The following is a 24,964-nucleotide window of genomic DNA, read 5'->3' as shown; positions in this document are numbered from 1 at the left end:
CAGTGATAATTACAACTTTACCAACTCTTTCATACAGTACTCTCCCAAGCACTTAGCCTCTCCCCGCAAAAAGTGCTCAGTAAATATCACTGTTATTTATTACCCACCTCTGAAAATTATTCAGACCCGAGCAGGGAGAATATAAGATAAAGGTTTGAAGATTCGAAAAAACAACTTGAAGATTTCTTAAGACCTTGGCAAATTCTTCTTATAGTCTACGCTCCCAAACTCTGCACTCAATAAGCACTTAAAAAGAATTGATTTATAGGATGGTAAACAATTCTGTCCTCATCACATAAAATAAAGGTTACTACTTACAATGCATTCAATACAAGCTGAGAGAAGCAAAGAACTGGGGAAGCTCCTTTGCCAACAATGACTTTTCTTTGGCTGACATTTTTGAAGGCACTTCAAGGCCAGGCCAAGATCCTTAACACTAGCCACCTGCGACCACTTTCCAAAGGTGAGCTCGCTAGGGTGGACTCCCTTAGTCACAGGGGTCTGAGCTGATGCAAAGTACAGGAGGCTCTGATATTCTTCAAGATCCCGCCAGACCCACACTCTTCTCTTGCAAAATGTAGAAAGCTTTGATTAGCAAGGTTTCTTCTAAATCTCCAACCGCTGGAAGTTTGGTGCCTTCTATCCAGAGCCATATAAGTCTGTCTTTCCTTCATTTATGTGGCAAATCTGAGAAACAAGCAGAAGTTGCCCCAAAATTTACATACCATTTGGAAATAAGAGTCATAACACTTATTAAGTACCTCTAATCCCAACTCCGCCACTTGCCTGCTGTGTGACTTTGGGCAAGTCACTCAACTTCTCTGTGCCTCAGTTACTTCATCTGTAAAATGGAAGTTAAGACTGTTAGCCCCATGTGGGACCACCTGCTTACCTTGTATCTACCCCAGTGCTTAGAACAGTGCTTGGCACATAGTAAGCACTTAACAAATATTATTTATTAATAATGTGTAGTTTTTGAGAACTATAAAAAGAGATTTGTGTCCTATTTCCTACTTACAAGAAGTTCCATTCCAACTATGAATGGCCTCCATTCAACTGGTTAGAACATCCTAACTAGAGGGAGCCTTTTACTTAATTCTTGCTAATTAAGGGACAGAGGAGATAGGGGCCGGGGAGGTGTGGTGGGGAGGAGGAGAGGGGTGAGAAAGGGGGTGTAATGTTTTTGTGCTTTTTCACTGGGGACTTTAGACTTGCATTCCAGAAGACAAAAAGACAGTAAGATGGGCAAATTACAGTGCATCATCTTTTCAAAGCGATAATAGGCAGAAATAAATTTTGTTCCTTTTGAACACAGAGAATATTTCTATCAGCCTCCTTGCAGACCTCCCTGCCACCCACCTCTCCCCACTCCAGTCCATACTCTGCTGCCCGGATCATTTTTCTACATATACAGTCAGGCCATCCTCAAGAACCTCCAGAACAAACAGAACTCCTCAGCATTGGTTTTAAAGCAGTCAATCCCTTTACCAGCTCCTACTTCACCTCGCTACTCCCCTACTATAATCCAGCCCACTCACTTGGCTCCTCTAATGCCAACCTTCTCACTCTACCTCGATTTCACCTGTCCCGCCGCCGCCCTCTCGCCCACATCCTGCCTCTGCCCTGGATCGCCCTCCCTCCTCATATCCAAATTCAATTACCCGCCCCCTCTTCAGAGCCTTTTTGAAGGCACATATCTCCTCCAAAATGCCTTCCCCGACTTAGCCTTTTTCTCCTTTTCAACTTCCTTCTGCATCACCCTGACTTGCTCCCTTTATTCATCCTCCCTCCGGGGCCCATAGCACATAGCTACATATTTGTAATTTGTTTATATTAACTTCTGTCTCCCCCTCTAGACTGTAAGCTCATTGTGGGCAGGAAACATGTCTATTATACTGTTATATTGTACCCTTCCAAGGGCTTAGTATAGTGCTCTGCACACAGGTAAGTGCTCAGATATGGCTATTATTATTACTGTTATGATCAAGTAAATAGGTTGGACACAGTCTTTCTCCCAAATGGGGCTCACAATCTAAATGGGAGGGAGAATGGGTATCAAATCATCACTCTATGCTTTTTTAGAATTAGTAATAATAACTGTTCCTTGATCAAGCACTTAGTTCAAAGCTCTGCACACGTAAGTGCTTAATAAACAGGATCGAATGAATGCAAGGTATTTGTTAAGCACTTACTATGTGCCAAGCACTGTTCTAAGGCTTGGGGTAGATACCAGCTAATCAGTTTGGACACAGTCCAGGTCGCACACGGGGCTCACGCTCTTCATCCCCATTTTACAGACAAAGGAACTGAGGCCCAGAGAAGTTAAGTGACTTACCCAAAATACACAGAAGACAAGTGGCAGAGGTGGGATTAGAACCCAGATTCTCCTCACTTCCAGGCCCAACCTCTGTTGACCATCCCCTTCTCCTCCATACCTTATCTCACCTTGGCTTCACGGACTCCATCCTCTCCTGGTTCTCCTCTTATCTCTCTGGTCGGTCATTCTCGGTCTCCTTTGCGGGCTCCTCCTCCCCCTCCCACCCTCTAACTGTTGGGGTTCCTCAAGGGTCAGTTCTTGGCCCTCTTCTGTTCTCCATACACACTCAGTCCCTCGGTGAACTCATCCGCTCTCACGGCTTCAACTATCATCTCTGCAGATGACACACAGATGTACATCTCTGCCCCTGTCCTCGCCCCCTTCCTTCGGGCTCATATCTCCTCCTGCCTCCAAGACGTCTCTACCTGGATGTCTGCCCACCACCTAAAACTCAACATGGCCAAAACTGAGCTCCTCATCTTCCTTCCCAAGCCCTGTCCTCTTCCTGACTTCCCTATCTCCGTGGATGGTACGACCAACCTTTCCGTCTCTCATGCCCGCAACCTCGGTGTCATCTTTGACTCGGCTCTCTCGTTCACCCCATACATCTGATCCGTCACTAAAACCTGTCGGTCTCACCTTTATACTATCGCCAAGATCCGCCCTTTCCTCTCCACCCAAACGGCTATCTTACCGTTACGGGCTCTCGTTATATCCCGGCTAGATTATTGTGTCAGCCTTCTCTCTGATCTCCCTTCCTCCTGTCTCTCCCCGCTCCAGTCTATTCTTCACACCGCTGCCCAGCTCATCTTCCTGCAGAAACACTCTGGGCATGTCACTCCCCTTCTTAAACACCTCCAGTGGTTGCCTATCGACCTCCGCACGAAACAAAAACTTCTCACTCTAGGCTTCGAGGCTCTCCATCCCCTTGCCCCCTCCTACCTCTCCTCCCTTCTCTCTTTCTACCGCCCACCCCGCACGCTCCGCTCCTCCGCCGCTCACCTCCTCACCGTCCCCTGTTCTCGCCTATCCCGCCGTCGACCCCTGGGCCACGTCCTCCCACGGTCCCGGAATGCCCTCCTTCCTCACCTCCGCCAAACTAATTCTCTTCCCCTCTTCAAAACCCTACTTAGAGCTCACCTCCTCCAAGAGGCCTTCCCAGACTGAGCTCCCCCTTTTCCCTCTGCTCCCTCTGCTCCCTCTACCCCCCCCTTCACCTCCCCTCAGCTAAGCCCTCTTTTCCCCCCTTTCCCTCTGTTCCTCCCCCTCTCCCTTCCCCTCCCCTCAGTACTGTACTCGTCCGCTCAACTGTATAGATTTTCATACCCTATTTATCTTGTTAATGAGATGTACATCACCTTGATTCTATTTATTTGCTATTGTTTTAATGAGATGTTCATCCCCGTGATTCTATTTATTGCTATTGTTTTTGTCCGTCTGTCTCCCCCGTTTAGACTGTAAGCCCATCAAAGGGCAGGAACTGTCTCTGTTACCGATTTGTCCATTCCGAGCGCTTAGTAAAGTGCTCTGCACATCGTAAGCACTCAATAAATACTATTGAATGAATGAATGAATATCCACTCTGTTTCTCTGGTGCAGGAAGCTGAGGCCAAGAGAAGTGAAGTGACTTGCCCAAGGTCCCAGGCTACCTGTCTCTGCCACTTGCCTGCTGTGTGACCTCGGGCAAGTCTCTTCACTTCTTGGTGTCTCAGTTACCTCCTCTGGAAAAATGGGGATTGAGATGGTGAGCCCCACGTGGGGCAGGGATTGGGTCCAAACCCACTGGCTTTTATCCTCCCCAGTGCTTAGCACAGTGTATGGCACATAATAACCACTTAAAAACCGTAATAATAATGCTACTATTCTCAGAGAGGTAAAATGTGAAAAACACAGAGCTTCCACCTCAGACCCCTTTCCGTTCCCCGTGGTGGGGAGTGGGGAGGCGCCAAGATGCTGAGGCGATGGCAGAACGTGGGCCCGGGGGAAGAGAAAGTGTGTGCCAGAGAGAAGGAGGGGAAGAAAGGGGGAAGGAGGAGGAGGGGCAGACAAGTGAGAAAAGGAGAAAGAGGGGGTGGTGGGGAACAGAGAGGGAGGAGGAGAGGGGATGAAGGAAGGAGAAGGGAAGGGAAGGGGAAGGGAAGGGAAGGGGAAAGAAGGAGAAGGGAAGGGGAAGGAGAAGAAGGAAGGAGGAAAGGGGAAGGAGAAAAAGGGAGGAAGGGAAAAGAGGAAGGAGGGGAAGGAGAAAAAGGGAGGAAGGGAAAAGAGGAAGGAGGGGAAGGAGAAAAAGGGAGGAAGGGAAAAGAGGAAGGAGGGGAAGGAGAAAAAGGGAGGAAGGGAAGGAGAAGAAGGAAGGGGAGGGGAGAGAAGGAAGGAGAAGGAAGAAGGAGGAAGGAAGGGGAAGGAGGAGGGAAGGGGAAGGAAGGAAGAGCAAAGGAGAAGGAAGGAGGAGGGAAGGAGAAGATGGAAGGGGAAGAGGAAGGGGAAGGATAAGAAGGAAGGAAGAAGAAGGGAGGGGAAGGAAAATAAGGGGGGGGAAGAAGAGGAGGAGAGGAGGCGGAGAAGAAGGGAGGGGGGGCGAGGGATGAATATGTGTTGCCAAATTGTACTTTCCAAACGCTTAGCCCAGTGCTGAGCACACGGTAGGGGCTGAATAAAAACGATCGTATGGGTGAGTGAGCGAGCGAGCGAGCCAGCGAAGGGATGAATGAATGACTGAAGGCGGAGCGCGCGGGGCGGGGTTGCGGCGCCTGCGCAGCAGCTTGGGCGGTGACGTCACCGGTGGGGGTTGTTGGGGAGCGAGGCGGCAGCGGCGGCGGCGGCGTTGAAGGAGAGCGACGAGGCGCCGTAAGGAGCGGCGGCCGCTCGCTCGATGCGGAAGATGCTGGCCGCGCTCAGCCGTCTGCTGCCCGGCGCCGCACACACTCCGGTAGGGACGGCGCGGCGGGCGGCGGGCGATGGGCGATGGCGGGGAGCCCCCTTCTCCCGCCCCGGCCGGGCGCCCCCAGCCCGCGGACGTTGGCCTCCCGACCCCCCCCAGGCCGGAAGTGGGCAGCCCGGGACCGGCCCCGACCGGCCCCGACCGGCCCCGACCGCCCCGCCCCGCCAAGGGCACCCGGACAAGGGCACGGCCGCCCGGGAGGCAGTCGCCGTCATCACCCTACTCTTTGTGCTAAGCCATCACTCGGTGCCGAGCACTGTTCTAAGCGCTGGAGCGGGGAAGGGGCGGACACCGGATGGGAAGGTTGTCCCACGTGGGGCTCACACGTCATCCCCATTTGACAGAGGAGCTCACTGAGGCCCAGACAATTTACTCAGTCGTATTGAGTGATCGCTCGTTGTGTGCCGAGCCTCGGGTCAAGCGCTTGGCATGTATTCATTCATTCAATAGTATTTATTGAGCGCTTACTATGTGCAGAGCACTGTACTAAACGCTTGGAATGAACAAGTCGGCAACAGATAGGGACAGTCCCTGCCATTTACGATTCGCCCATTTGCAGGGGGGGGGGGGGGACTGAGGCCCAGAGAATCCATTCGTTCATTCTGTCGTATTTAAGTGAGCGCCTACTGAGTGCGGAGCACTGGACTAAGCGCTTGGAAGGTACGATTCGGCCATTTACAGAGGAGGGGACGGAGGCCCAAGAATCCATTCATTCGATCGTATTTAGTGGGCGCTGACTGTGTTAGGAGCAGTGGACTAAGCGCTTGGAAGGTACGATTCGGCCATTTCCAGATGAAGAGGCCCAGAGAATTCATTCATTCAGTCGTATTTATTGAGCGCTTACCATGGGCCGGGCACTGGACTGAGCGCTTGGAATGTACGATTCGGCCACAGAGAGAGCCCGTTCCTGGGCAGCGATTATCTCTACCTCTTGCCGTATCGTAGATTCCAAGAGATTAGCGCAGTGCTCCGCACATGGTAAGCACTCCAAAAATACGATGGAAAGAATAGAGACCATCCCTGCCCAGCAAGGTGCTCGCGATCTAGAGGGGGGAAGACAGACAAAACAAGTGGACAGGCATCGGTAGCATCAAGATAATTAGAAACGCTTGCTCAAGGTCACTCGGCGGACAAGGGGCGGAGTGGGGATTAGAACCCACAACCCCTGACTCCCCAGCCAGGGCTCTCCCCGCTCAGCCGTGCCCCTTCAGAAGGAAGAAAGGGAAGGGAAGGAAGGCCCGTTGTGGGCAGGAATTGTCTCTATTGCTGCTTTGTTCTTTCCAAGCGCTTAGTTCAGTGCTCTGCACAGAGAGAGCGCTCAGTAAATACGAATGAATGAAGAAAACCGACCCCGTCGGGCCCTGTCCTGCAGGCTCCCAGCCCGTCGGCCGGTGTTATTTATCCAGGGTGGGGAATGGGGCTCTTTACTGTTGGCTTGAGAAACAGCATGACCCACTGGGTTAGAGCCTGGGCCTGAGAGTCAGAAAAAATAATAGTAATAGTGGAATTAAAAGCCTATGTGCCAGGCACTGTTGTCGGCCCTGGGGTGGATACAAGCAAATCGGCACTTTGCCGACACGGGGCTCACATTGTCAATCTCCATTTTACAGAGGAGGGAACTGAGAGGCAGAAGAATGGATTGACTTGCCCAAGGTCACGCAGCAGACAAGTGGAATTGGGATTAGAACCCGTGACCTTCCGACTCCCAGCCCATGCACTATCCACTGGGCCATGCTGCTTTCCCAGAAGGTCATGGGTTCTAATCCCAGCTCCGCCTCTTGCCTGCTGTGTGACCTGGGATAAGTCACTGCTCTGCACATAGTAAGCGCTCAATAAATTCTATTGAATGAATAAAAAAGGCTTTCTACCCCTAGACAGTAGTAATGGTATTAAGTGCTTCCCATGTGCCAGGCACTATACTAAGCACTGGGGTGGATACAGTTCCTGGCACATAGTACGCGCTTAAATACCACGGTCATTATTATTTTGATTATTACAAACAAATCGTGTTGGACACAGTTCCTGTCCCACATGGGGTTCAGAGGCTTAATCCCCATTTTACAGGTGAGGTAACTGAGGCCCAGAGATGTGAGGTGACCCAGCAGATGTGGCGGAGCGGGGCTTAGATCTGTGCAGTGCTCCCCATCATCATAGTCATCAGAAATGGCATTTGCATGCTTACTGTGTGAACAGCCCTGTGTCAAGTGCGTGGGAGAAGAAAGTACAACAGAGTTGCTCGACGTGATCCCTGCCCACAACAACTGTATAGTCAAGATGGGGAGACAGACATTAATATCAATAAATAAACCTATTTATATGTATTATACTATACATACAATTTATAGCTATGAACATGCATCCCCAGGCCACCTCTCCCCGCAGGTCACCTCTCCCTCTCCCCTCGACATGGGAAAAACTTAGTTGGCAAAGGTAGAGACCCGAAGACGGTAGAGATTGAAGAGGGAAGGATATTTTTTTTAGGGAAAAGTGATCCGTCAGTGTTCTTATTGAGCGCTTACTATATGCAGAGCACTGTACTAAGCTTTTGGGAGAGTACAGCGCAACAGAGTTGGTAGACACGGACCCCAACCACAGCGAGTTTACAGTCTAGAGAGGGACAGACCTTCATATAAATGAATAAATTGTGGATATGTACTTGGGTGCTGCGCGACTGGGAGTGGGGATGAATAAAGGGAACGAGTCAGGGTAACACTGCAGGGAGTGGAGGAAGAGGAAAGGGGGCTTAGGGAAGGCTTCTTGGAGAAGGTGGACCTTCAATAAGGCTTAGAAGTGGGGGAAATAAGTGTCAGATAGGAAGAGGGAGGGCCTTCCAGGCCAGAGGCAGGAGGTGGCAAGAGGTCAATGGCGAGATAAAGGAGATGGAGGGACAGTGAGAAGGTTGGCATTAGAGGAGCCAAGTGTGTGGGCTGGCTTGGCGTAGAGTAGCGAGGTGAGGTAAGAGGGTGCGGAGGTGGATGGGAGGTTCTCAAGCAGTGGGGAGACACGTCCTTAACGGTGGTGGAGAAAATGATCCGGACCGCAGAGTTAAGTATGGACCTAAGTGGGGAGAGGCAGTAGGCAAGGGAGGTCAGCAAGAAGGCCGATTCACTAATCAAGGCTGGGGAGGAGAAGTTATTGGATTAAGGCCTCAGAATTCCCGGCCCATGCTCTTTCCACTAGGCCACCCTGCTTGTGGGCAGGAAATAATGATGGTATTTAAGCACTTACTAGATGCCAAGCACTGTTGCAAGCGCTGGCACTGTTCTAAGCGCTGGACTGTGTCTACTATTTCTCTTGCTTTGTACTCTCCCAAGTGCTTAGTTCACGGTTCTACACGTGGTGTCTGCTGTGTGACCTTGGGTAGGTCAGTTAACTTCTTTGTGCCTCAGTTATATCATTGGTAAATTGGGGTTTGAGAGTAAGTCCCATGGGGGACACCGACCGTGTCCAAACTTGTTCCTACCCAAAACGGTACAGTGCTTGGCACTTAGTAAGCAAATACCATTTTTTAAAAGTGCTCAATAAATGCCATCGATAGGTAGATGTGAAGCAAAGAATCTGGGCTGGGTTGTAGAGGATCAGAGTGGAAGAGCTGATTTGAGTGATTAAGCACTGTTAAGTGGTTACCGTGTGCCAGTCACTGTAGTAAATGCCAGCGAAGATACAAGATAATCAAGTTGGACACGGTCCCTGCCGCATAGAGCTCACAGTTTTAATCCTCATTTTCCAGATGAGGTAGTTGAGGCCCAGGGGAATTAATGAACCTGCCCAAGGTCACACAACAGACAAATGGCGGAGCCTTTAAATGCCCTACTCAGAATGTCAGCCTTTTCTTTCTTTGTAGCCCAAGATAACTGCTGACAGTCATTACCTTTGCTTGAATTTTCCCTCAGGACTTTAGAATTGAGCTCTGGGGTTTTATCTGGTGCTACACCCAAGCAGTTGCCATTCATCAAGTAGTCAAAAGAAATTAGCATTTGCCATTTTAGGAATGTCATCAACATTAAAGTGAAACTCAGGATTAAATTAAGAATTAAGTATTTCTCTAGTGAGGGTGTTTTGAAAGGGGTCATTCTGAAGTTTTTATGAGGTTTCAAGTGGGACTTTCTATTTTTCTTTTTAATAGGATTATTTTTTCACTCTAAGAAGCTGAGAATTCTTAATGCTCTATTTGCCAATATGGAAGGTTTTTTAATATCCTTTCAACTCATTGGGTTAAATTGTTTTTGTGTGTGAAATAGTTGTGTTTAACTGTACTATCTCTCCCCATTTCCGCTTACACTAGGGAGCTGCTATTGAGGTAAGGTATTCATTTTTCAAAAGTTATTCTCATCTAACAGATTTTTAAAACGGCTGTAAGCCATCTATATTTTCTCCTACTTGTTTTACTTTCCAGTAATTTTTTTTAAATAGCTGTAAAGCACAAACATGTTTTCTAGAAAGAATTACTTTGCAGTTGTAAGCTTTCTATAGAATCACTCATTAAAAAAGACTAAAATGAATGTAGGCAATAACAAAAGCTTCTCTAAACTCTGAGACAAGTAATAAAACTATTACTAGATGCTTTTTTTAAAACAACCTCAGATTATAAAAATATTGTGAATGTAGCTGTTTGAAAACCACAGAACCTCTCTTTGAGCATCTCCTGCCGTTGCGGGATAGCATCAGTAATAATTTTAAAAGGTTGAAAAAAATCATAAAATCATAAATGATTTGTGTATAAGGCAATAAACAAATATAGGCAAAACTATTTGAAAATTAAGAGATAATTAAGAAATACAGCCTAGAGAGGGACAGACATTAGAATAAGTTGTAGGTGGGAAGTGAGCACTGAGGGAGATGCAAGTTAATCAGGTAGGACACAGTCCCTGTCCCTCATTGGGCTTTAAGTAAGAAGGAGAACAGGTATTCTATCTCCATTTTATAGATGAGGAAACTGAGGCACAGAGAAGTTAAGTGACTTGCCCAGTGTTAGACAGCAGGTAACTGGCAGAGCCAGATTAGAGCCCAGGCCCTCTGACTCTCAGGTCCCTGCTCTTTCCACTTGGCCATGCTGCTTCTCCTGAAGGGTCTTCTTCCTTCCTGTTTCCTCCTGCGAGATTAGGAAGCAAAACTCAGATAAATCCCCATTTATCTGAAAGGAGAGGCAGGCAGTTATATTGGCCTGTCTCTCCTTTCAGCCTCCTTGACTGCCACTTATATGAAGGGCCAATTAGTAAATCTGGCTTGCTGAGATAAGGTCCCAAAAATCCTCTCTCCCCTGCCAGGCTGGGGCTAGTCACCCCAGAAGTGAAGTGTGTTACCTTCTAACCTGCCCGGTAAACAAGAAACGAGTGCCATGCAGTTATTATTCAGTATCATTGCATTCACTTCCTTCTGACTCTCACTTTCGTTTACTGTTATGCAATCATACGTCATAGTAAAAATAAACTAACCAATTATGAGAACACAAACGACTTGAGAATAAACTTGAATCAACTACAGAGCAAATTAATTTTCTGCCCGGAAATAAGTTACGGCCATTCCTAGAGTTAGCGATGAAAGGGAAAGGTGAAGGCCACCGGAATCCTTTGAATGATCCAAACTCTTATTTTACCTATTGCTTCAACCTCCTCCAAGACCAAATCTTGTAGAAGAATAGTGGCAAAAGTGACTGATAGCTTTAACCTCTTAACCTCCTTTCTCCCTGTCTCCTCCTGGTCACCCCTCTTGTAGAGGAACAAACGAAGTGAAATGGCCAAGGGGTGAGCGGCAGCAGGAAGGAACAAGAGAAGAAAGTTATTGGGGTGGTTCACAAGTTAGTCGGCCCTCGAGGAAATGAACATTTACTATGACAGTTTAATCATTAATTGGTCTTAACAGACTGCTATAAAATTAAAACCTTTTTTTTCTTTTTCTCTCTTTGAAGGCCGGAAGAGTGCTGGTAGCATCTCGAAACTTCGCCAACGATGCCACGTTTGATATCAAGGTAAGGCAGTCGTTCATTTGGCTCTTGGCTATTGGTATTTAATATTAGAATCTCATCTCTTTAAAATTTTCCAACCCTGACCCATGCCAGGGAAGGGAGCGGGGAAAAGTGGGACATTAACTCCAGGCCTTATATGAAGAAGGACCTCTCTGTCACCGTCATATAATAATAATAATGGTACTTATTAAGCACTTACTATTTACCAAGCACTCTTCTAAGCACTGGGTTAGATACAAGATTATCAGGTTGTCCCACATGGAGCTCACAGTCTTAATCCCCATTTTACAGATGAGGTGACTGAGGCAGGAGAAGTTTAGTGACATACCCAAAGTCACACAGCTGACAAGTTACGGAGCAGAATTAGAAACCCTGACCTCTGACTCCCAAGCCCATGCTCTTTCCACTAAGCCACACTGTTTCTCATATGCCAGGTATTCCTGGCAGGGTCAGGCTGTGTCAGAGAAAGTGGTGAGGATTACATGAGGCTCTCCTTCCTCGGTCAAAAAAATGGCGTTCCGTGTCTAGCACATAACAAGCGCTTAACAAATACTATTTAAAAACAAAAGAACAAAAACCCAACATCATCAGCTTCATCCTTGGATATAAACCCTTTGGGTCTCCTCGTGAATCAGTAGATTCTGAAATAGTATGAATACCTATTTCTGAACTTGCAATGAATTCAACTATATATAGCTTTTCTCCCTAATGACTGGCACTTGGACAAGAATGCCGATCGACACTCCTCGTTTTATGTTTCCAGAAAGTCGAGAGTGTCGCCGAAGTAGCAGTAGGGCCCGATTTCTTTCTCTGCCTAGTCACAGATAATGCTGCTTCCTCCTGTATACCCGAGAGAGAAACTCACAATAAGTGCCCTGAATTACAACTCAACATTCTGAAATACACTGAAGTAAAGAAAGCTTAATTAGAAACTGCTGAGAAGAGGCCAGCATTCTGCATCCAACTCTGCTGATTGAGGGAAGGTGGTGGGGTATAGGAGGAGGAGGAGGAGGAGGAAGAGATTATTTTATCCAAACGGAATCATAGGATGGGTGTAGGTAAACGGAAATTCTTGTACCGCTCCTAATTCTCTGCATCTCGTGTTTTATGATCATGTGACTACATCTGCTAAAGTGTGGGGATGATTTAGAGGGTTTAAGCTAAAATAGATGGAAAATGATTGAAAAATCATTTTGGCTCGTTTCAAGAAATGTGATCTTCATCGCTTGGAAGAAGGCCCTCCGGTCACCACGGTGCTCACCAGAGAGGAGGGGCTCAAATACTACAGGACAATGCAGACTATCCGTCGGATGGAATTAAAGGCAGACCAGTTATATAAGCAGAAGATCATCCGTGGCTTCTGTCACCTGTATGACGGACAGGTGAGAGGGGTTCTTTGACAAGCTTAACGAGAGTTTTGGTTTTTCACCTAGGTTAGTGTGACAATTAGAAGTGAGCACTACTGAAAATTTAGGGAAATATTTCTTTTAGTATTGTAAGCAAAAAGATGTACATCCCTAAAGTTACCAGATAATCCCTGGTTGTTGAACTGTATAACTGGGGTACATATTTTTAACACCAAGAAGACTCAACACAGTCAGTGGGGTTCACTGAACGCTTACTGCTATGTAGAGCACTGTACTTAGCAGGCGAGAGAGTAAGATAGAAGTAGTTTTGGTTTGCACGTCCCTGTCACAAGAAGCTTAGATTTTAGGGGAGAGGGACAGATATTAAATTACAGAGTGGGGAAATGGCGGAATACAAGGATAAGTACAGACATGCTTTGGGACTGAGGGTGGGTATCAGGTGTTTTAGAGGGTACAGATCCAGGTGCATGGACAATGGAGGAGGGAGAATGAGTAGGGGAAATGAGGGCTTAGTTGGGGAAGGGCTCTTGGACTAGATGTGGTTTTTAGGATGGCTTAGAAGGTGGGGAGAGTGAAGGTCTGTCATATGTGAACGGGGAGGAGGACATGGGCAAGGTGGGTGGCAAGATACCCAAGACAGAGATGCAGTAAACGGGTTGGCGTTAGAGGCCGGAGGTGTGCAAGCTAGGTTGTAGTAGGAAATCTTACCTTGCTGGTATAACTGAAGAAACCAGATCTTCTCCTCTCTTCTGTTCTGTTCTCTTCTCACTTCTCTCTTGAGAGAGATTTGGTTCCTTCAGCCCAGTTTTAAGCTCTGCCCCTCTCTTCTACTATTTGCACAAAGGCATGCCTGTATTATTATCCCAAATTGGCTTTTCAGTAACCCAGTTGTTATCAATGAGACTGTTACATCAACTCACCTAATGATCCTTTTTTTTTTTTGGTCTAATCCAGGAAGCATGTTGTGTTGGGCTTGAGGCGGGGATCAACCCCACGGACCACGTGATCACCGCCTATCGGGCGCATGGCTACACTTACACCCGTGGGCTGGCTGTCCGGGAGATCCTGGCAGAGTTGACAGGTTGGCATTGAAAAAGGACCCGAGATCAAATTCAGATCTCAACCACCTGGAACAGATAAGTGAGGAAATGCATGTCTTAGTGGTTTTCCGATCACAGGTGCAGGCAGTCGTCGGACTTGCAACACAATTGGTCCCTGAAAACTGATGTCTTAAATTGAAACTATTTTGTCAGTGGAACAAGCCTTCTGAATGGGCAGTTGGTAGCCTCTTTTTACCCAAGTGACCCACAATTATGTACTTGATTTTAAGCGAGTAATACAGCTACATGAATATATTTATTTTAAATTGGAGAGGTTTATTTCATCAGAAGTAAAATGGATGCGTCAGCACTCCCTGGCAATTCTGCCTGGCCATCAGACAGACTCTCAGGCCTTCTACCCATTTAAATTTTCCCCCTGCCCCCCGCAATCTCCCCCCCAAACTCCCCATTATGACTTTTTAAATTCCACATCAGCCCTCAGCTCCTATGTGCCATCACCCCAGAGCTATTGCCTTAAAGGAGATGAGTGTTTTTATAAATTCAAAACTGTTATGAAGCAGAGACATTGGTCACATTAAAAAGTTGTAAGAGCTGTTCACCGTTCCTCAAGTAAAGAGACTGCTTGTGCTCACTCAAAATCACTGATGCTAATTCTTAATCATGTGCCTTGTTTTTCAATTTTTCTACTTCTTTGGAATCTGACAAATAGAAAACTCTAGGGATTGTCTTATGTCCTTGTGCAGGAAAGCTAGGGTAACAAATCAGCCAAAAAATCAGCGAAGGGTTTGGTCCCACTTTTATAGAAGACTAGGAACAGGGTACTATGCTGCCCATTTCCCCGATTTTCTTGCCCGTCTTAATTCTCCAGACTAAAAACCTACAAAAAGAAAATCGGGTTGTGTTTGGAATTAGTATGAAACCCAGAGGGTCAGTGACAACTGCAAAGAGAAGGAGCCTTTTTCAAGAGGGCATATGAGAGAATTGGTTCTTACTAGGAGAGGTGGGATTCTAAGACTAATGCATCCTTCTTTTTAGGTCGAAAAGGCGGCTGTGCTAAAGGGAAAGGAGGATCGATGCATATGTACGCCAATAATTTTTACGGGGGGAATGGCATCGTCGGAGCTCAGGTATGCTTTTACGTCTGAAACTAAGGGGCCTCCTACGGCTGGAAGCTAGCTTTGCATCATACTATGGCGAGTTGTGTTATCTACCCCCATCCACTCCATGCATTCTCCAGATAAGTCATTGATGACTGTGTTGATGGGTGTTTACTGATTTTTCCTTAGATTTTAAAGTCCTGTCTCCTCCCTCAAAACAGTTCTTAAGTGAACAAGTCGAGATAGTTTGGGAGGCTTTACCATTTAATGTTTTTAAGAGACCAAAGGAAAGATTACATCCTGGTGATAGCCAAATTTTTTCTTCTTTTCCCTGTCACAGGAAGCCTTTTCGTGATATATTATCAGAAAGGAGAGTTTTCCTAGTTCTAAGCAATAATTATGGATGGTTTAGACATGGAATTGAGTTCTTAGTACATGCTAAACACCATAGTCTAGAACGTGTCAGTATTAAAGAATTTGAAAAGGGCAAAGAACAATCAGCATCCAGAGCCTGGAATATTCTGGTGTGGCAATAGTTTCACAGTGCCAGTTATTTCAGAAACCTTCACCCAACCGTTTTCAACTCTTCTGGCTGTCAGTATTTCTTAATGTATCCTAACTTCCATTCTTGTTTGTGATTCATTGTAGGTGCCCCTGGGGGCTGGTATTGCCCTGGCCTGTAAATACAATGGCAAAGATGAGGTCTGTTTGACTCTCTATGGAGATGGTGCTGCTAATCAGGTTAGTATGGTATGCTAAGATATATGTTTTATATATGTTTCTCTGTGTGTGTGTGTATGTATATGCTTTAGGTGCTGTTTAAATTGAGAGTACCATTGAGGATTAAATGTTGGATTTATTGAAGACTCGTCAGACAGAGCATAATTCCAGCATTTAATGTTATCAGCATTCCAGTCAGTCAATGGAATTTATGGAGCATTTCCTCTGTGCACCACACTGAACTAAGCGCTGGGGAGAGGACAGTACAACCGAGGTGGTAGTCACGGGCCCTGCCCAGCGCACTAATTAAACGAAACCTTTCTCATTGGTTCTTTTCCTGAAGAACTCTGGGTTGTACAAATCTTACCTCTCATTGCAGCTGTTGGAAGGAGGAGGGCTTCCTATTTATTCCCTGTAATAACGAGCTAAGTCCAAGTCGATGTATACCTCCGCTGTTTTCCAGGGAATCACTGGGGGAAGTTGGGAATCAGACTTACCATATGTAACCATTGATACTTACCTCTGTGTAGCTATCTTCCTCGGGTTCATAGCCGCCTCCTTTTATTCACCTTTATTTAATAAAGGTTTTATTTAAAGAAGAGGCTTGGTGTGGCTTCATTCGTCACTTAGCCAACTGACCTTGTTCAAAAAGCGTAGTTCAAAGGAATGGATGATTCCCTTCTGATAGAGCAAATAATATTAAAAATGACGGAAAAACGTAATCATTGAGCAAATGATCTTTCTAGGGTCAGATATTTGAAGCGTACAATATGGCCGCTCTGTGGAAACTGCCATGCATTTTCATCTGCGAGAACAACCGTTATGGAATGGGCACGTCGGTCGAGAGAGCTGCAGCCAGCACCGACTACTACAAAAGAGGAGATTACATTCCGGGGATAAGGGTGAGGACACGGGCCATTATAGGGCCACTGAAAGGCCTCGACACTAATCCGTGTCAAAGACAAACCGTAAATGAAACGGTAATGGCTTTTCCACTAATCAGATGAATCTTCTCATAACAGGTAGACGGTATGGATATTCTCTGTGTCCGTGAAGCAACAAAGTTCGCTGCTGCCCACTGTAGATCTGGAAAGGTAAGATGCTCACAGGGCTAAGCCTATTGTTTGATTTCTTTCCTTCTGTCTTCTGATGCACTGATAATTAATCAAATGAAGGTATTTATTGAGCGCTTATGGTGTGCAGAGCACTGTACTAAGCACTTGGGAAAATACCAGAGAGTTGGTAGACGCGACCCCGTCTCACAGAGAGCTTTCAGACTGCAGGGGGAGACAGATATTATTGAAATATATCAGGGATCTTGGTTCAAAATAAGAAAATCGTATCCTAGGTCTTGTTTTTTTAGAGTAACATTTCTTCACAAGATATTGAATCGGATAGGGGGCATTTTCGCATGAGCCAGCACATATGAGTGACAAGATCTGCCTATGTCAGAGGCTGTTTGAAATCAGTTCCAATCCACTTAATTACATTAGTGCATCTTTTGTAGGGTCCTATGTTGATGGAACTTCAGACCTATCGTTACCATGGACACAGCATGAGTGACCCTGGAGTCAGGTATAGTAAAGACGATGCCATGTCTGCCTTTTTTACGGGGTAAACTCGTTCTTCATTTTTAAGATTTAATATTCCAAAGAGTGTGGAAGAAACATCTTAAAATAATCAAAGTAACCAAGTCCAAATTAGTATTCCAAAGTCTTTGGTACCATAAGGTATCAATCAGTGGTATTGATTGAGCGCTTATCGTGTGCAGAGCACTGTACTAATACTTGGGAGATTACAGGAAAACAGAGATGGTAAACACATTTCCTGCCACAGGAACATTAATCATATTATATAAAAGCAACCTTGAGAAACCAGTAGTACAGAACCAGAATCAAGGGTGGAGAGAGTACTATTAAGACGCTTTTTTTTTTGATGGCATATGTAAAATTCCTTGGCATTAAATGGTAGAAATCAGAAATTCACCACCAATATTCTGAGGGGGTAAAGAAAGGGATAGAGGGAGAACCCTCCATTGGCTCAAAAGGAGGCAGAAAATGTTTAGGCCTGTGGCAATGGGAAAACATAAAATTGAAATAGTCACAGAAGTTGCTCTATCTAGTGGAGCACTAGATTAAGGGGACTGGGTTTTGAGAACAAACTGTAAAACTGTTATAGACACACGCTCATTTACATAGTCATTCTTAGTAATGCGAAGAAGACACCACTGATGAGATTCACTTTGGTGAATGTGTGGCCAAAAAGGCCAATGACAGATCCCAAGTCCTGACCTGCCGTGCATGCTACAAAGGATGTAGCTGGTTCTATTGTACTGCACTGCCCCAAGCACTTAGAAACGGTCTCTGCACACAGAAAATGCTCTGTAAATACCACTGATTGATTGTACTCCAAGATTATAATACTAGCTCTTGAGGGCTAGGCCTTATGTTAATTATTGAAAGCCATTTGTCTGAGTCCAGAAAGATTCAGAAAGCTTTCGGGTACTTACCGTCTGTACCTGAAGTCAAGATTGCCTACTAGTAGCACTGGAGCCTCCTGGAATTTTTTTTTCGCTGAGGGTCTATTAATAGGTAATCAGCATTAGTTCACAGTATTAATCCCTTTTTTACAGATGAGGTAACCAGGGCAGAGAGAAGCACCCTGGCTTAGTGGATAGAGCACAGGCCATTTGTCTTCTGCTGTTTGACCTCAGCCTAATCACTTAACTTCTATGCGTCAGTGTCCTCATGGTTGGCCTGGAGGTCACTGTGGGCAGGGAATGTGTCTGTTTATTATATTGTACTCTCCCAAGCGCTTAGTACAGTGCTGTGCACACAGTAAGTGCTCAATAAATACGATTGAATGAGCAAATCTGCAAAATGGGGATTAAGCCTGCGAACCCCGCATGAATGAGTTTTAAGGGCCAGTACTGCCAGGTTGCCACACGGTTTTTTGGAGCTATGTTCCTCTCTGTCCTTACCTCACAGTTACCGAACTAGGGAAGAGATTCAAGAAGTGCGGAGTAAGAGCGATCCCATTACACTCCTGAAGGATAGGATGGTCAACAACAACCTCACTACCGTTGAAGAGCTGAAGGTAGGAAACTTTCATCAGTGACTGTCGGTGATGCGTCAGGTCTGTTAGGCCTGGGGGGAGAGTGGGGGAACACACTCAGATGAAAGGAGTTCTGTTCAGAATAAGGGATTTATGATTTCTGCTGCAGTTGAGCAGCAGCAGGAAAAGGTTGGCCTCTGTAAAAGAAAATGTAACTTGTTCTTGGTCCCATAAAATAATTCTCTTTCTTAACAAGTAGTCCACCCAGCAGTAGGCGGACCCACCTCAAAGATGCTGAAATTAGCTGTCGGTCCAGTGTCAGAGCACAAGCATCCAGCAAAAATCTAGTCTAAGCCTTGAGAAAACGGTGTGTCATCTCTCTCCCGACTTGACCGTAGGAGATTGACGTTGAAGTAAGGAAGGAGATAGAGGATGCGGCCCAGTTTGCCACAACGGATCCCGAGCCGCCCCTGGAAGAACTGGGCTACCACATCTACTCCCGCGAGCCGCCTTTTGAAGTTCGTGGCCCGAACCAGTGGATCAAGTACAAGTCTGTAAGCTAGAAGCAGCGGGCACCCAAACCCTCCCCCCCACAGTAAGGCCGCCCTGGGACATTTGGTTAACTTTAACGGGTTGAATATGTAAAATGCCCTCCACTCCTATTTAGCAGGGAATAAAACTGGTAAAGGGAAAGTACGTCAGCTGTCAGAGAACTGAATAAATACTTTGCTGCATTCAAAAGCTATGTGCTCTTTTGTGTCCACTGTCTGGCAGGGGTGTTGCAGTGCTGTAAGCCATCCAGACATTGTTTTGAAAGACACCTAAATTACTGAAGGATTGTGAAAAATAAAAAAAGTCATCTCAAGCCTAGAAATTTTTTTTTTAACAAATGTAAATCTGTGAAAAAAATGATTACCTTTCTCTTTGATGATCTCTTAAATTAGTACTAGATAATTTAATGTCATTTGATGGAATAGTTAAACACGTTTTTACAATGGCCATAGTGTTTATTAGAATAATTCTATAATTTTTTAAAGCAGACTGCAATTCCTCAAAGAGACTTCTGCTTCCATTTCCAGTGCAAAAACTACAACAGATGAGTATCTAATTTACATTTAAAACAAAATCACAGGAACTCTATAATGGCTACATCCATTTCGTACATTTACCTTTGTAAAATCAAGGGTGTTTTTCTATAAGTGTTCCTTTTAAGGCTGGCAATCCTTTCTATAGATTCACAGACAGTAACAGTAGTCAGAGTATAGGAAAATACACTTTTCCCATTTCCCCTTGTGCAAAAGTAGCAGAAAAAGATATACAAAATTACAAAAAGTGTAATTATAAAAACGTGGAATGTTTCTTAGTCATTCGCTACTGTGATCTAGAAACCTAACCTTCCATTCCCGATGGCACAGTAGATCCATTTCTGTATCTTAAGACTGCACTCCAAATTCTGCAGAGGAGACCACCTCTGTGAGAGACAAGTTATATATTCCGGTAAGAAGAAAACAAACAAACCCATTTTGAAAGCAAGACATTTAGCATACGAGAAATCCTATTTCTGGTGATAGCTACTCTAAAGAGTCAGGAGAGGGGCAGTGATTTATTGTGGAGGAGGGCAACAAGAATCCAGCCCTAACTTCAAAATTAAAGCACAGCACCTAAGCTATTCTGCAAGCGTATGAAATGAGACTCCAAACATGTGCTATGAAAGAAAGCCATCAAGACTCTTTTTGAAAATAGTCTCCCTAGAGCTTAGTACAGTGATCTGCACAGAGGAAGCGCTCAATCAATACCACCAGGGAGGGAGCCAAATTGTTTTTTATCCCATCTATAAAGTGCCCTTAATCTAAGAAGTGGATGGGGGGGGTGACCTGAAAAAGATTCACGACTCGGGTGTACAAAAATAATTCTGTTGCCTAAGATGTTCTGAGGTGAAGTCCGTAAATTAGGGAGGAGGTAAAGTCTTCTTAATTTACACTCAGACTATAGCAGCAGAGGGCGTGTACGATTGGGGAATGGAGGAGGTTCTTACCGAAGTCTAAGGTATCTCAGATCTTCTTTAGTGACGTCGTTAAGAACGTCATTAAGCGTGTAACCCTCTTCTACAATCTGAAACAAATACATGGAACGCATGAGACCCCGCCGTAGGGACCGAGCATGGCGACTGCAATTTGATAGCTGTGTTCTCACCTTCTCAATTGTAGCGGTGTCGGCTCCTTGCCTGGCCAACCAGTCTACGAGCTCGCTCTCCTCTTTTTGGCAGTGAGATAAAGGAGGTATTTGGGTCCTTAGGACATCTGTAAACAGAATAAACAGATGGCAGGCACTGTACTAAGCACTAGGGTAGATGCAAGCTGATGGGGTTGGACACAGTCCCTGTCACATGTGGGGCTCACGGCCTTAATCCCCATTTTACAGATGAGGTAACTGAGGCCCAGAAGTGAAATGACTTAGCCAAGGTCACACAGCAGACACATGGTAGAAGGAGGACTAGAACCCATGACCTTTTGACTCTTAGGTCCGTGCTCTATCCACTAGGCCCAATAAGTAGATCCATATTTAACACCCCACAAAAAGCCTACCTATCTCCGGTAAAGGTAAGAATATTTAATTCTTTTCTAATTCTCAATTCTAACCTTTTCTAACAAAAGCTCCCATTTCTACTACTGATTTCTCTGCCCTGATAAAGGTTTTAGATGATAGATGAGTCCCTTTAAATCCCATTTTGCAGGACAAATATGCTAATCGTGAGAGAAACGTCACTTGAGACAGGGCAAACCTCCAAATTGAATTACTGACCTTGGAAAGACAAAGAATTAGAAAAAATGTCTCACCAGTCGAATTAGAGTGGAACTGCAAGAGATATAATTCTTGATTTTTCTGGTCTATTGTCTGTCGTAAGAGGGTCTGGTACTCTTTTTCTTTTTGAACTAGGTTTTCCAAAAGCCTGTGGAGAGAGGGTGACAGCTTGAAAGATGTACAAGTGAAATGACACGCACTAGAGTAACGACCACTCACTAGCTCGGAGGACAAGCCAAGTCCTGACTGACTGACTGCCCCATCCGTTCTTTGCTTTTCCACACCCCTTCCAGGGTAACCCAGGATTGGGATAGTAGAGCAGGATAGTTGCAGGATAGCTTGGCTCTGGGGGAAATGCAGGGTGCAACATTTTGAGGACCCCTTGCTTTGATTTCAGTTCTAACTTTCAGGTACCACTCTAGAGGCATGTTGAAGGTCAGGGAAGGAAGTCGTTTTTATCTGTTTTGGATTCCCATCATCGCACCCCTTGGGTCAGCTCTTTTCTTAGTAGCCGATCCCACGGTGAAACACACACTAGAAAATACAGAGTTGAAAACTGAAGTACAGGGCAACACTTCCTGCCATCTTGGTAATGTGGAAAATGCTATTTCCTGGAAACTTCTTTCCCTGCTTAGGACCTAATTTAAGAGCTTCCAAAAAGATCTTCGCTCTTTTTCATCACACATAGCGGGATTACCACTTGCCTCCAACTTTGTTGGGGTAAAGAACTAAAACTGTGTGACTGAACCAACACCACTCTTATTAGTTTTCTGTGAATTTTTTGTTGTTGTTCCACAGAAGCAATGTAAAAAGCAGCACAGGTAGGTAGAATTCACAGCTCCTCCTTGGTTTCTCAAGCAGGGAAAGGAGAGATTCCAGCTGATGTTAAATACAGGGCCGGCTCTGCAGCCAGAGGAAGTAGGAAACGGAGAAGAGATAGGGACAATAGCAAATTAAGGTTGGGACTCTGGGGCCGAGGGAGTCAAATTGGAGCACTTACTGGATGCACAGCACTGTACTGAGCACCTGCTCATAAGGAGGTTTTAAACCTTGACAGCAGAGCCCTCTGTCCATCTGGGCCCGGTCCAAAGCCTGCTTTAGGGTTCATCTCCAGGGTGGGATTGAATCCCAACAGTTTCCTCTTCCTTGGTGCCCCTTGTGGCTTCAGAAATTCTCCACCAAGGACCTTAAAAGCACGTTTCTTGCAGTTTCTCCATACCTGTTTGTCTCCTTTTTAAGTTGGTCCAGTTGGAGACTCAGCTGCTGCTGTGACTCCTGAGCCCCTGCGGAACTGAAGGAGCCGCCCCCGGCAATGACCGCGGGCTCTTCATTTCCATCCCGACCCCTGGGCGGCTCATCCTCCGCTTCGTCCGCATCTTTATCTGCCCCTTCGGTCTCAGAAGCGGGCTCAAAGTGCCCTTGGAGCTCTAGGTGAGGAGAGGCAATTGCTCGTGAGAATCGACTAGGCAGGGAGCGGCATGCTAACCTGGGGAACAGTACGGGCTCAGTGGAAAGAGCATGGGCTTTGGAGTCAGAGGTCATGAGTTCGAATCCCAGCTCTGCGACTTGTCAGCTGTGTGACTGTGGGCAAGACACTTAACTTCTCTGTGCCTCAGTTCCCTCAACTGTAAAATGGGGATTAAGACTGTGAGCCCCACGTGGGACAACGTGATTCCCCTGTGTCTACCCCAGCGCTTAGAACAGTGCTCTGCACATAGTAAGTGCTTAACAAATACCAACATTATTATTATTATTATTACAACTGAGGAAAAGACGGAGGGCCACCAAATTCTACTAACCAACACTGGGAAGATGTATTATAGACCGATCGACGGAAATTATTCTTTGTCCAAAAAAAAAAAAAGCCATGGGTGCCAAGCAGCTATGAGAGAGCGGGATCGGTCCTCCCTATGGCTGTTGGATGAACGCTCACCGCGGCAAAAAGCCGCACCTTGGAGTCCCTGGACTTCCACTAGAGTTGGGGCAGCTGTTCCTCACGCTCCAGCTTGGCTCCAGTAGTGGACGCCCCCACCTTCCCCCCTATTCAGCTTGCCAGGAACTGGCTGGAGCAACTTCTAACTGAGCAGTGCCAGAGAGGTTTTCCTTCTTCCCTGATGCAGTCGGTTCCTCTCTAAGGCACCCAGACTTGCACACGTTTGCTCAGCCTTAAGGACACGACCGCCTCTTGGGCTGGCAGGTCAGCCCCCAGGTCCTCAAGGTGTAGCCTAAGGCGGCTCACAGAAGAGCTGCCTCTGGCCACCCCTAGGCCTAGGACGTGCGCTTCCTCACATCAACGTACAATCGCTCTGCTCGTTGCCCCCTCCTACCCTGCCGCCCTTGGTTTCGCCATGTGAGACGGACCGCCTCGGGTACAGAGGGAAACATGCTGGCGGGCGGGCGGCCCCGAGCTGGGTACCGCGGGACCACTACGGGTGCAGCCTCTACCTGGCATGAGGATGGTGATAGCCGCCTGCACGGCCCGCCGGATGATGTTGTCCATTGCAAACATCCAGTGAGGCCTGATTAAGTGATTCCTCAACACTCTGTTCACCTGGAAAAGTGCAAAAAGCCATCTTGCTTCAGCCGTGATTTGTCAGATACTTTAGTGGGGCCAGGGTTACGCCGTTACTTCCTTGGCCCAAGCCACCCCGACTCTTGGCTTTGTGTGAATTATAATAATAAAAATAATTAGGGTATTCATTAAGCGCTTATGTGCCAGGCACTGTACTGAGAAGTGGGGATAACAAGCAAATAGGGTTGGACTCAGTCCCTGTCCCACATGGGGCTCACACTCTTAATCCCCATTTTACAGATTAGAGAACTGAGGCCTAGAGAAGTGAAGTGACTTAGCTGAGGTCACACAGCAGACAAGTGGCAGAGAAGCGATCAGAACCCGAGACCTGACTCCCAGGCCTGTGCTCTATCCACTATGCTGTATTGCAAAGAACGCAGGACTGGGAGGTGAGGGAAGTGGATTCCAATCCTGGCTCTCCCTCCGAGGCAAGTCACTTCACTTCTCATTGCTTCCGTTTCCTCGTCTGTAAAATGGGCGCATTTAAGTACTAGTTCTCTGAGTCTGAGAACACCCAGGTGGGACTGGGCCTGGGCTTGAGGGCCATTACCCCCGCTTAGTGCTGAAGGAATGTCACAGTTCATGTTGCTAACTTACCGCATCCTGAAATCCAAACAAAACCAGGTGAATCTGATTGATGGAAGTGGTGTCAAAGTCCAGATCTACTTTCAGTTTCGATATAGTAGAGGCCATAACTCTGTGCTCAGGGGAGTGAATGAAATCTCTTAAAATGCCGATTATCTGCTTGATGTGGGCCACGGAAAGATGCAGTTCTTCAGCACTCTGCCAAAAGCAAGGTAGGGGTTAGACGAAAGACATTCGATCTACATATATCTGAAAACATACTGAGTTTTAGGTAGATCCTCTTGTTTCTGCCTCTAAAAAATGTACAAGAGTCCATTCAGTCTTCCACCATTATTTGGGCAGGGAACGTGTCTGCTAATTCTGGGGCATCGTACTCTCCCAGATGCTTAGTACGGTGCTCCGTACAGTCAGGACTCAATAAATGATGATGATGGCGCTTACTATACGCCAAGCACTATAAAGACGACCGGTTGATTGAGTGCCACC

The 24,964-nt window shown here is 46.2% G+C and overlaps 2 protein-coding genes and 1 long non-coding RNA gene across 4 annotated transcripts in view; 1 reads left to right on the top strand and 2 right to left on the bottom strand.

Moving 5' to 3' along the window:
- Positions 1 to 240: 240 nt before the first annotated feature.
- On the bottom strand, positions 241 to 13,542 carry LOC114816950. Its single transcript, XR_003764767.2, has 2 exons — positions 13,296 to 13,542; positions 241 to 687 (listed from the first exon to the last, which is right to left on the bottom strand). It is a non-coding gene; the product is annotated as an uncharacterized LOC114816950 (long non-coding RNA).
- PDHA1 (pyruvate dehydrogenase E1 subunit alpha 1) lies at positions 5,129 to 19,260 on the top strand. Of its 2 annotated transcripts, XM_029079742.2 has the most exons (12): positions 5,131 to 5,243; positions 9,541 to 9,555; positions 11,164 to 11,223; positions 12,429 to 12,602; positions 13,542 to 13,668; positions 14,684 to 14,775; positions 15,394 to 15,486; positions 16,212 to 16,367; positions 16,488 to 16,559; positions 16,973 to 17,040; positions 18,453 to 18,561; positions 18,918 to 19,260. In XM_029079742.2, the coding sequence occupies exons 1-12, from the start codon at positions 5,187 to 5,189 to the stop codon at positions 19,080 to 19,082; spliced, it is 1,188 nt and encodes a 395-aa protein (XP_028935575.1). In that variant the 5' UTR covers positions 5,131 to 5,186; the 3' UTR covers positions 19,083 to 19,260. The 2 variants fall into 2 exon arrangements, with proteins under 2 accessions (XP_028935576.1, XP_028935575.1); XM_029079743.2 differs by lacking the exon at positions 9,541 to 9,555 and having other exon boundaries at positions 5,129 to 5,243.
- Positions 19,261 to 19,452: 192 nt separating this feature from the next.
- The window catches only part of MAP3K15 (mitogen-activated protein kinase kinase kinase 15), a 55,422-nt gene continuing 49,910 nt past the window's right edge, over positions 19,453 to 24,964 (bottom strand). The window contains exons 24-30 of the mRNA XM_029079580.1: positions 24,491 to 24,676; positions 23,767 to 23,872; positions 22,541 to 22,748; positions 21,357 to 21,469; positions 20,713 to 20,819; positions 20,555 to 20,631; positions 19,453 to 19,990 (exon numbers count right to left, since the gene is read on the bottom strand). Coding sequence (XP_028935413.1) covers positions 19,909 to 19,990; positions 20,555 to 20,631; positions 20,713 to 20,819; positions 21,357 to 21,469; positions 22,541 to 22,748; positions 23,767 to 23,872; positions 24,491 to 24,676 — 879 coding nt within the window. The 3' untranslated portion in view covers positions 19,453 to 19,908. The remainder of the gene's footprint in view (positions 19,991 to 20,554; positions 20,632 to 20,712; positions 20,820 to 21,356; positions 21,470 to 22,540; positions 22,749 to 23,766; positions 23,873 to 24,490; positions 24,677 to 24,964) is intronic.

This window comes from Ornithorhynchus anatinus, chromosome 15 (assembly GCF_004115215.2).
Source record: "Ornithorhynchus anatinus isolate Pmale09 chromosome 15, mOrnAna1.pri.v4, whole genome shotgun sequence".
NCBI lineage: Eukaryota > Metazoa > Chordata > Mammalia > Monotremata > Ornithorhynchidae > Ornithorhynchus > Ornithorhynchus anatinus.
This window is presented reverse-complemented; position numbering and strand designations above follow the sequence as displayed.

Excerpts from the sequence above, each read along its gene's own strand:
- PDHA1 (XM_029079742.2), top strand. The coding sequence starts at position 5,187 with ATGCGGAAGATGCTGGCCGCGCTCAGCCGTCTGCTGCCCGGCGCCGCA. Across the intron at positions 12,603-13,541 it reads GTCACCTGTATGACGGACAG|GAAGCATGTTGTGTTGGGCT; the intron begins GTGAGAGGGGTT and ends GGTCTAATCCAG. Across the intron at positions 15,487-16,211 it reads GAGATGGTGCTGCTAATCAG|GGTCAGATATTTGAAGCGTA; the intron begins GTTAGTATGGTA and ends TGATCTTTCTAG.